General features: G+C 41.2%; 1 protein-coding gene across 2 annotated transcripts; it reads left to right on the forward strand.

Annotated features, from left to right (window-relative positions):
• The first annotated feature begins 829 nt into the window (after positions 1 to 829).
• LOC117258624 (vesicle-associated membrane protein-associated protein B-like) lies at positions 830 to 10,790 on the forward strand. Of its 2 annotated transcripts, none has more exons than XM_033629668.2 (6): positions 830 to 1,129; positions 3,212 to 3,364; positions 4,265 to 4,368; positions 5,840 to 5,920; positions 6,328 to 6,510; positions 8,718 to 10,790. In XM_033629668.2, exons 1-6 carry the CDS (start codon positions 1,072 to 1,074, stop codon positions 8,889 to 8,891), a joined length of 753 nt encoding a protein of 250 aa, XP_033485559.1. In that variant the 5' UTR covers positions 830 to 1,071; the 3' UTR covers positions 8,892 to 10,790. The 2 variants fall into 2 exon arrangements, with proteins under 2 accessions (XP_033485559.1, XP_033485560.1); XM_033629669.2 differs by having other exon boundaries at positions 6,379 to 6,510.
• Positions 10,791 to 11,005: the final 215 nt, after the last annotated feature.

Below are 11,005 nucleotides of genomic sequence, written 5' to 3' on the forward strand. Positions count from 1 at the left end.
GGACTTTTCAACTTTATTGCCCTGTTGAAAACATTTATTTGAAAGGTAATCAAAAAGTAATCAAATGTAATAAGGGGCTGTTCCTAATTTATGAGAGAGAAGGGGGTGGTGCAAAAAGGAGAGGAGGGGCATGTAGAATATTTTTTAAGCACTGGGGAGGGACTTATCTTTTTAATTTTGGCTTAGGGGAGGGACATACAAATTTAAATGGTTGTATTTTGTGTTTATTTTACAGCTGATCCTTAAAATGTGGGTTTTTAAGGCATGTTTTCTTTAAAAATTGCCAAAATTCCACCACTTAACATATAGCCAGAAAATGAAAAAAACTATCATGGAAATTATCACTGGATTTTTACATGTCCAACGTCACTTGCACACATTATGTGGGATGAATTGTCATCTTCAGCTTTTAACTTTCAAACATCAAAGGGTAGGTTTTAAAAATATAAGCACTTATTTATGCTTGGTTTTCCCAAGTCACTCCAAAAGGCTCAAGGAGAAATACTGGGGCGTGTCAAAAAACAACCAGACAAAAACAGTGCACACCTGCCGTCACCGTCCTCTGACAAGTAAAGTATCGAAGTTATTTTACTTTGATGATGTAATCAAAATAGTTTTGTTAGTTAGTATATTCTAACAGGGTTACTAGTAATCTGCAACCAAAAGTAACCCTCCCAACCCTGATGACTGTTTATATTTATTAGATTAAATGTGCCTTCAAGGCGTGAACATTTGTTTTTTGCGCCGGTCACTACATCACGTGACATTCTGCCACGGCCCCGCCCCTCTCGTAACGTCGTCTTCTCTCTTCCTTCCCGTCTCTTCCTCCGCTGCTAGCATAGTTAGCACTAGCACGTTAGCCTCCAGCAGCTGTCGGTGGCACTCAGTCAGCCAACCAGTAAGTCCGAGTGCTGGTGTATTTGTAATCATCGTCCTCCTCCTCCTTCCCTCCCGTGGAAAGACCGTGGACGGCCGGGTTGTTTCTTCGGGAGCCAGCTGCCTCACCTCCTCGGGCTACCTGCAGTAAAATATTGTTGTCCTCGCCGTCACGACAGGAAGAAGCCCTGGGACATGGCCAGACCAGAACAAGTCCTGGTGCTAGAGCCACAACATGAACTGAAATTCAGAGGTAACGTTGAACCAGAGGGCAGGGCCGGGGGCTAGCTAGCTAACCAAGAAGCCGTTAATATTAGCCACTGTGTCTAATTCCTGCATTAACCAGTTAATGTTTGCTAACGTGTCGTCATTGGCTGTTGCTGTTATGAAATAAGACGGATACAGCTAGCCGAGTCTACATTGTGTGTACGACAGCAGTGGCAATGACAGGTGAAACGACACTGTGTGCGACGATGCTAACTAGCTAGCTAGGTAGCATTTAGCTAACCTAGCCAGCAAGTCAAACGGCTCGCTGTCATTGCAGCGTCAGGGCAGGCCCGCCGTTCATTTCTCTAATTCACTCATTTGCTCCTTTCGCTTTCTCTTTTATCTTCTGACAACATGTGAAACCCCGGGATGTGATCTAATACTTGACATACGCCTTCCTCTCGATGTTGTTGTGAACACCCGGCTGCCAAGAAGTGACTATTCTAGTAATTTCTACGGCCAGGGTGCCATTGCTCAGCCTTATTACCATGCTTATTTCACAATATTATAAGCTAGCAAGCTGTGATCGGGAGATTTACCGTTTACTCTCACTGTGCAACCGAAATTCCTTTCCAGCTTTTCTATATCCAGGCAGGCAGATTGTGAAAATACAGACTGAGCTGGTGTGTCAGGGATAATGGCTACATTCTGAGATGATTGCCTTTGGGTGTGATATTACCCATGTCTCAGTTTGTTTGCAGTCTGTGGTTGTTTTATTTATGACAGTGTAGCCTGTTATAATGCTTTACAGGCCATCTGTAATTTCTGATCACGTTTAGCCTCCATTTTATGTAAATGCACATGAAATTCAGCATCACATCAGTTTGCTGCTATGTATAAATCAGCTGGGCAGACCCGTGATCCTCAAACTACAAAGCAAATTAAAAATATTATAGTCGAACACAGAGGAAAGAAATGCAAGACAGCAGCTTCCATTAAGGCTTCACATCTGCACAGATGTTTTAAGAATCCTCACCACAAGTCTTTGTGTTGCTAAATGCTTAATTAAAGCAGTCTGATGTTAATAGGCTATACAATAGACTGTGCAGTTTATGATCTGTAACATGAACGTATTAAGCCTCTTTGACTAAACATCACCATCAGCCACACAATGGATTCTATTAACAAAATAAACCTTCAAATTAGACAAATAAAATCTAAATCTCCTCAATTCAACAAGATCAAGATCAGGCGAGAGCCAGGCCTTTCCCATTATGCTCTGGGTCTTGCAGTGGGTGGAGAGCTGCTGCAGTACCTGGCTATAAAAACTGCAGCTGCCCTGATTTCATGAGATTATCATTGTCCACTTTTCAGTGACGTCAGAGGAAGTTGGGCTGAAGTCGTACATGTTCTTCCTAGTATGCAATGTGCGATGATCGGCGGTGACCGATTCTCTGCAGGCCTGTCTCATCTGGAACGAGCCTATTGCTGTAGAAGTGGGTCAAGTGATGGCCTAAGGTGATGGAATCAGGCAGTAGCTGGTAGTTTAGTGATTGATTACTGCAGAGCTTTGGATGCAAAGATAACCCAGGAGAAGATGCTTACGCCCACTCAGTTACTGAGACACAGTGGATCTGATTAGAGCAGAAAGCACAGTGAGGTTATTTGTCCAACACACATTTCCAAAACCAGGGTTCAGTTGTCAAAGGAGGTTGAATATTACATTAAACAGGGTCAGACAGTCTTATGAGGGATGCTGTGAGGGTGATCTACACAAGCAACAAGAAAATGTAGTAAGGTTGCTACAGGGTCCAGGTCTTGGCTGAGGGCGGGGCATCAATAATAAATTAAACACTTGCACACTTTACTGCTCTTTCCACCATTTTAATGTTTAATGTGCAATGTTTTTGGCAGACTCTGTGGAGTCCCTCACAAACACTACTCACATATTCATCCTTGCAGACACACAATATGTGTATGTACTTTATCATACATGTTCACTCAGTTTTGTTTGCTAACCAAGAAACCAAGCCTTGCCCCCAAATGACAAACACCCAAACTAGTAGACACAAGTGTAAGTTTGCATGCAGTCTGGAGTCACTGTGCTGTTTCTCTGTGTCCTCCTCAGGCCCGTTTACAGATGTCGTCACTGCCACTCTGAAGCTCACCAACCCTACAGATAGAAATGTGTGTTTCAAAGTCAAGACAACTGCCCCTCGCAGATACTGTGTGCGCCCAAACAGTGGCATCATTGACGCTGGAACCTCCATCAATGTTTCTGGTGCGTAAACATTTTTGCATCATTTTATATCTCATTCAGAGAACTGGGTGATGCTGATACAATCAGATATCTGTATTTTTAACATGGTGCCTTAAAAATTTGCTGATCTGTTGTTGCTTTCAGACAATATGTCCAGATCAGGACTAGGTATTTGGTATCTGAGGAAAAAATCACTATATTTGTGGACCTAATGGCCGAGCAGAGGGAGGCAGTTATTGATCATTTCACCCAGCAGCGACACTAAAACAAGTTTAGAAAATTGTGTCACTTTACCCGAATGCAGGCTATAACACAAGGAGAAGACATTGTTAAAGCTATATCAAGCTATCAGCCAGCATGTATTGTGTTTCAGCACCAAAAAAGTCTTCTAGCCTCAGCTCTACCACTCATACTGATACAGCAGTCGCTCTCTTGAGGTTACAGATATATAGAATTGGTATTTGTATTGAACCTAAAATAATGGATATTAGAATATTTGTTAGTTTTTTAGCACATAGCCCTGTAGTGTCCCTACAGTGTAATTTCTGTTGAAAGCTTTCACAACTTAGTAATACCTAAAAGCTCTAAAAGGCAGTTTCATTTACTTGAGTTGCAGTTTTTCCCTGCACTGTATATTGCTATTTGAAGGAAAAAGGTCCCGCATCTCTCACCTGCACAATTGTCATGGAAATCAGACTGATAACTGATTTTTTAACATTCATTACAAGTGGAATCATTGCAATTTATACTGATAAGTAAATGACCATCCAGGCAGATCGGTCACCGTGCGTAACCCAAATCATAAACCAGAGTGACGTCTTTTCATTGACAGGTTGCATAATAGTTGTTATGGGCCAATACAGGAAGTCACTCTTTCCCTAATGTTCTGACTTTCCATTCTGTCATTGTTTTTGTCCACAGTTATGCTACAGCCGTTTGACTATGACCCCAATGAAAAGAGTAAACACAAATTCATGGTGCAGTCCATGCTGGCTCCATACGACATGACTGACATGGAAGGAGTTGTGAGTACCAGAGCATAAGATGTGATTCGGGATGATATTGGTGTTGCCATGTTACTGTTGACCCTAAGTTGTTCTTAATGAAATGTATACTGTGTCCAAAATCATATACTAAGCACTACATACAACATATTTTTGTGTGAATAAACAATAGAATGTATCTTTTCGGATGCTCTGAGCTGTAATTACTCGTTGAAAATTCCTTCAAAAGTTTTGTTTGCAAACAGAGCTTTCAGCTGGTAGCAGAGGCCCTGTCATGGTGTGTCACGTCATGTTCAGTCGTCGACCGTTAAGTCAGGCGACCTACATCTTTCAGTGAAAAAATGAAACACTGATTAATTAATGTAATATTTATGTCGCTAGTGTTTACTTACAAATATGGGTATCAACGCAAGAGGACAGATACAAATCATAATGGTTCACTTGCTTTACTTACCTATAACTTCACTTCATAGTGCTTCTCCATCAGACATGATCCGTAAGAGTATTTTGCTGCTTCTCTTTTTGCATCACAACATGCGGCTTTTACCATTTTAGTTTCAGTATTGATACAACTCAAGGTATTTAAGCGTATTCTTGAGACTGGTTGCCACAATACAGTAAAGTGCTAGATAAAAGAAGAACTCAATTTAGTTTCTGCTCAGTTCTGCAAGCTTCCTCCTCCTTGTGTGCCATCTTCCTGGTATGTTCTGCTCCATTATTTCAAAGAACAGATTACTTGAGCGTTCCACATGTTCTTTCCAGTGGCTAACCATCTTTTTGTGAACTCCCCTCTCCTCAGTTCTTTCTTCTAACACCCAAAAACACATTTCAGGCACAGAAATTCTCCTTGCTTTGAGCCAGTGATACTCAAGTTGTTTTGCCTGGGAGCCACTTTTCTAAAAAAAAATCACATGAGGCCAGGGGCCAGTTAATAAACAAACATGAATAATTAATGTGTAAATAATTAGACCGGACTTCTGTAGGGGTGTCCAGGGGATCCTCCTCTGGCATCTTTTTATTTATTCATTTATTTGTATTTTTTGCAATGAACAAGCTTTATCTTATCTACATTCAAAGTACAAAAAAAGTCCCGCTGTGACTTGATTTTATTTTCATTGTGAGTGAGAAAATGGTTGGCGTGCCACCCAGCACCCAATCTGGTCTGCAGACTGTAAATTGAGTATCACTGCTCTAAGCCCTACATCTACATTGTTCAGAATCCTACACTATCTCCAGCTGAACTCTTGAATATTTCAGTTTACATCTGTCTGTCTCGTTGTCCAGAAACTGTTCTGAAACATTTATAATACACATCCAATATCCTGAAAATGCAATTCCTCTAGATCATTCAGTAGAACATTTCCTCGAAGTAATGACTTCTAATAAATATAAAAGGCACCGATGTGATGCTTAAGTATTCCTGGATGAAGTTTGACTGTGTTTTTTTCCTGTTTGTCTCCCCTCCTCTCCTTCTCGATGTTCTCACCCACAGTGGAAGGAAGCAAAGCCTGAAGAGCTGATGGATTCAAAGTTGAGATGTGCATTTGAGATGCCTCTAGAAAATGACAAAACTGTAAGTCTTACTCTTTGGTTGACGAGCATTTGTTCTGCACTGTAAGCATTCAGTCATTAAGTGTCAAGTGTAGATGCACAAAAGTCATATTTTCTCATGTTGCTTCACGAATTTCACAGATTTAAATCAAGGCAGTCATTTAATAGCCATTTAAGATCTTAAAGAATATTCACATTGCATGTTTCTTTAGAGTTTCTGTCTTTCACTTTTGCACAGCCTTTTCTTAGTCTCATACCCATCAGCAAGACACCACTGTATCACCCATTACATTCTTATTTATTCATTTATGATTTATTTGTATTTTCATCTCACTCCCCCCCTCCACGTCTTTGCATGTCTCTTCATCCCCTTCCTGTCTCTGGCCCCGCCACTCCTCCCCCACCCCCACCCTCACTCTCTCTCCACAGCATGAGAGTGAAACCAACAAAACTGTGTCTTCCTCTGCCTCCTCTGTTAAGACTGAGCACTCCACGCTGCCCAAGTCAGCCAGTGCCTCTCTGGATGACGGAGAGGTGAAGAAGATCATGGAGGAGTGCAAGCGGCTGCAGATGGAGGTGCAGAGGCTACGGGAAGAAAATAAACAGATCAGGGTGAGACGCACAAAAACAAAGAGGCAATCTGTCTGCATTTTGTTTCAGTCTTGTAGTTTTTTACTCCAGAATTTCCTCTGTCATACACAGAAAGAGTTTCACTTTTGAATGTGGTGTCTACTCTGCACCATATGAGACTAAACAACCATCCATATTTTCTCTGAAAGTATTCCAGTCATTATAGGAATAGCTTTCTTTCTTTCAAGTGAAGCTGCAGAACTTAAAAACTGCATGTGTCAGGTGACTTTAATTTAACTTTTCAAAAACTCAAAGTCTGTCTGTTTTATATTTTTCTGATCTCATTGAGAGCACCGGTGCCAGGAATAATGTTCTCTCTGTCAGGGATAAGTTCAACAGCCTCTAAATGATAAAATTAAAAATGAATAACCTTTTCTTGGCAGAGCTTTAGTCCAAAGACCTCTCTCTGCTGTACCCACTAGTGTTGCCAAATCTTTGCAGGGAGAGCAGCTATTGGCTGTTGAAAATGTCACCAATGACATCATGTGTTAATTTGCATATCTGTATATTACTGTCAGAGTTATTACTGAAGCACTCAGACATGAAACTGATTCAGAAGTCCAGAAGACTATGGTGTTGTACTCATGTCAGGGATTTGTGTGTACTCAACTTGTGATTGGACATTTCTGGACAGCACTTAAAAGCAGCAATATTATACCTGCTTTCAACAGCAACAACAGTCTGTATCTGAGGCTCTGTCTGCACGTATACAGATATTTTTAAAGATGAATCTCTGAGAACAAAAATCAGTCCACACAACTTTTGTTTTACAAAATATCTCTGTCCATACTATGACTCCAAGACTGTGTTAGCTGTCTCAAGCAGTCTCCCCTTTCACAAAGGTAGTCAAGTGTACAGGCCAATGTTACCTTTTTCAAAACACCTACCGGAGATCTCATCACCATCGATTTCCCTTCAGCACAAGGACAAAGGAGCTCACTCAAAGATATGAGGAACCTTCTGGATATGTGAAAGTTTTCCTTTCACTCCTCATCAACAACAATCCCATTATCAAAATTGTCCCACTATTTGCTGACTCAGCTGGTCCTGATCCAAAACCATCATTTCTGGCAGCCTTGATACTGTGGATGCTAAGGAAGCATTCACACTGGCGCTTCTTGGTCCCCTTTAAACGAACCAGGGTCTGCTTCCACAGGTAGTTCGGTTCGTTTGGAGTAGTGTGAACGCTCATTCGAACCCTGGTTCGCTTGTAAATTGGGAGTCTTGGTTCACTTGTAAGTGAACCCTGGTGCGGTTCGCTTACAGTGGGAAATGCAAACTGACTATCCAGCAAACCAAAGAGAGGAAGTGACGTAGAGCGCAGTGCATTTAGGTTAGAAAAAAAACAAAAACCAACAGTGCGAACTCGCTCGCTGCCTCACCTGATGCTCATACTGGGCAGCTTCTTGTGAAGCAAAAACAGAAACCCCAAGACTGCATAAATTTGGTGTTGCTCCATTGTTTTTGTGGTGACCAAGCCGGCTGAAGGGGGTGGATTTCTGTTTTTGGTCCAGGCCAATCAATGAGCCGGGTTTTCTACTTCCTCGTGCTTTTTTTCTTCCTGGTCAGTGGCGGTTTCGGGCAAAATCGCCCCTAAATGAGCAGCTGTTGTAACTGCTTGACGTTGTCCAGGTGGTTTGGTCCACTTTAAAAAGTGCAGTGTGAAAGTGAACCAAACCAAATGAAGGTGTGAAAATGTTTGGCATTCCCCGCCTAATTGAACTGAGTCCCCCAGACTATCCTGGTGTAAATGTGCCCTTAGGTTAACCAAGTAACACTGGGCTCAGCAGACACCTCTGCACATCCATGTAGTGGTGTAGCAAGACTAAGTATAAGTGTTAAGTAGTCATTCATCCAAGCAGTGCGAACAAAACATGAACAACCTAGTCAGTTAGTCCACCTTGGTCATTGTTGTTTCAGGTGCATTATTCCTTATATAAACCAACAGTTGACATGCAACTATGTAGATGAAGTCATCAATTCCCAAACGCTCCACACAGATACAAAGTAACCAGAGTTTGGAAAAAATCTACACCTTAGAGGGCATTTTCAAAAATCCCCATTTTAATGACCTAAAACTACGTCTGCGTGTAGAAAAATATCTGTGTACGTTCAGACCGGGTCAATCGAGTGTGTTTGTGTGCTGAGCTGTTCTGACTGTATCTCTGACTCTTCTGTCGTGAACACAGGAGGATGACGGGCTGCGGAAGAGAAAGGTGACCTCAATGGGCACTCCTCACTCCTCTTCCTCCTCCGCCATGGCGACCTCGGCCATGAGGGACGAAGGCCTAAGCACCCGCATCCTGGCGCTCTGCGTGCTCTTCTTTGTCATTGGAGTCATCATTGGCAAGCTGGCCCTGTAGAGACACAGACAGACAGAGCACAGTGACAGACGGGCGGACGGCGTGCTCGGGAGGACACGTGTCAATAAAGGCAACGGAGATGTCTTCTGGGTTTATGTTGGTTTCTCTTTCTTTTCTTTCTTGTTTTTTTTAAACATTTAAGGCAATATCATGATGGTTTGTCTGGATGGAAAATAATTTAACGTGTAAAAAGAGAACGAAAGAAGGCGATCCCAAGTTAAACCATGAGTGCGAGCGTTTTTGTCACAGGTCTTGCCTTTTTCTCTTTTTTTTTTTTTTGTGAAATAATCAACACCTCTGATCTGTTCTTTCCGTCCATCCCTCCTTCCTAAATGATCTTCCGCAACTTGCACAGGTAACAGTTAGTGGTGTGTGTGGAAGTGGCTTCATGCTGGCTGAATGTCTAAAGTCTTTCATTGATTCTGAAGTCTTCAGGTTCCTCACTCACATTGTCTATAAGAAAGATCTAACACTCCTCTTCTGATAATCTCTCTTCCACTTATTACTGATAATCTGCAAGGAGAGAGTGAACTCAAGTGATCAGTGAAAGACTTTTTTTCTTGATTTAGACTCAATGTATTGTCTTCTAACAGTATGTGGTAAAAATGTGAGCCAGTAGAAGCCGTGTGTGCGTGTGTCATCTTGATTTTGCCTCCTGCAGGAGGGCTGATGTGACTGTGCGAATGGATGTTTTTATGTGAGCAGACCACAAACGGTGAAGTCACAGGCTGTTTTAGAGCGAAGGAAGAGGGGTGGTTTGAACACAAAACTGTCATCTGAACAGATTTCCTGTACACGTCAGAAAAAATGGGGGTCTGTGTTGAAAATCAGATTGAAACTTGATCATTTTTGTCGCTGATCAGGCAAAGAAATCAGTAGAAATACAGTAATTTTTTGGCCATTTGTAACAATATAACCCGCTACAAATCAAGATCATGATAAAGAATTTATGCTGCATGGTGATCAAGTTAAAAAGCTATATAACGTCAGATTTTCCCAGTTAACGCTGAAATTTTCTTGAGAATTACTTCCTCAGGTTGAGAGAGGGGCACTAGACAAAATACAAACAAAAACTTCCCCCCCTTAAAGCAGTGAACATTTTCAATATATAACATACAGTATGTAACAATAGCTTTGGCCACCTTGTTTAATTTTGCCCATGGAGTATTGTATTTGCGTCCTCTAGTGTATTACAGCAGTTGTTTGCTTCATTTTTTTTCTTATTTTATCATGTAGCCACGATGCTTCTGTTGTTTATAATATTCAAATGCACTATATTCAAGTGTCCACTCTGCAGTCTGCATGAAATGACCTGGATTTAATATGATTATTATTATTTTTTGAGTGTTGAAGTTATATTAGCAAAACAAAAAAAACTGTCTTCTCAAAAGGGACCATCTTGAGTCTGGTTTATCAGTTTGTGTGTGTTTTGTTTCCTTTCGATTATCTTTTTCTTTTGTTTGGCGTCAGGCTCCGGTGGTCGTGAGATAACTGAGACAACACAGCTGTATTATCTCGGCCCGTCACATGACCATCTAAGCTGGTTGTTATAGAGGGAAAAAAACAAGAATAAATATCTGTATTTTTTCGTTGCCTGAGGGAGCTCGGGGAGCAGAGAAGTGGGAATGTGGGCGGCTGTTGAGGAGGACTGACCTGTGAATACACACTACATTAAAGAGAAAAAAAAAGGCATCAGAGCTTCAGACCACACATGCAAAGATACAGTCACACGACAATGTAATCACACGGTAATTGGATACTCTTTTGTATGTACATAAAAATAAAGACTCAAAAAGATAACTGGCAAAGTTATTAACATACTGTAGTAAAGGAAGAAAATAAACAACCACCATGAATCATGTAGCATCATAATGAATTAAAATACATCAACCCCCCAACTGTCTGCTTCTGTGAAAAGTTTTCTCATTTAATTTAGATTTGAAAAAAGAGTGGTGTTGTGTGTGTGAGTCTGTAGCTGTGGCTGTTTGATATTAAAAGAGCAAGAAAATGCATCAGAGGTGCCTAAAGTCAACGCCCTTATGGTTTATTTTGTACCAAAAAAATGTAAGAAAAAAATCCACAAACTGCTCTTAATAGGTTAAAGGAGCACTCCA

This window comes from Epinephelus lanceolatus, chromosome 8 (assembly GCF_041903045.1).
Source record: "Epinephelus lanceolatus isolate andai-2023 chromosome 8, ASM4190304v1, whole genome shotgun sequence".
NCBI classification, from domain to species: Eukaryota; Metazoa; Chordata; class Actinopteri; order Perciformes; family Serranidae; genus Epinephelus; species Epinephelus lanceolatus.

Bases quoted from the DNA above. Each gene is read 5' to 3' on its own strand.
- LOC117258624 (XM_033629668.2), top strand. From the start codon at position 1,072: ATGGCCAGACCAGAACAAGTCCTGGTGCTAGAGCCACAACATGAACTG. The intron at 4,369-5,839 runs GTGAGTACCAGA...TCTCACCCACAG, and splicing joins TGACTGACATGGAAGGAGTT to TGGAAGGAAGCAAAGCCTGA. The intron at 5,921-6,327 runs GTAAGTCTTACT...CTCTCTCCACAG, and splicing joins CTCTAGAAAATGACAAAACT to CATGAGAGTGAAACCAACAA.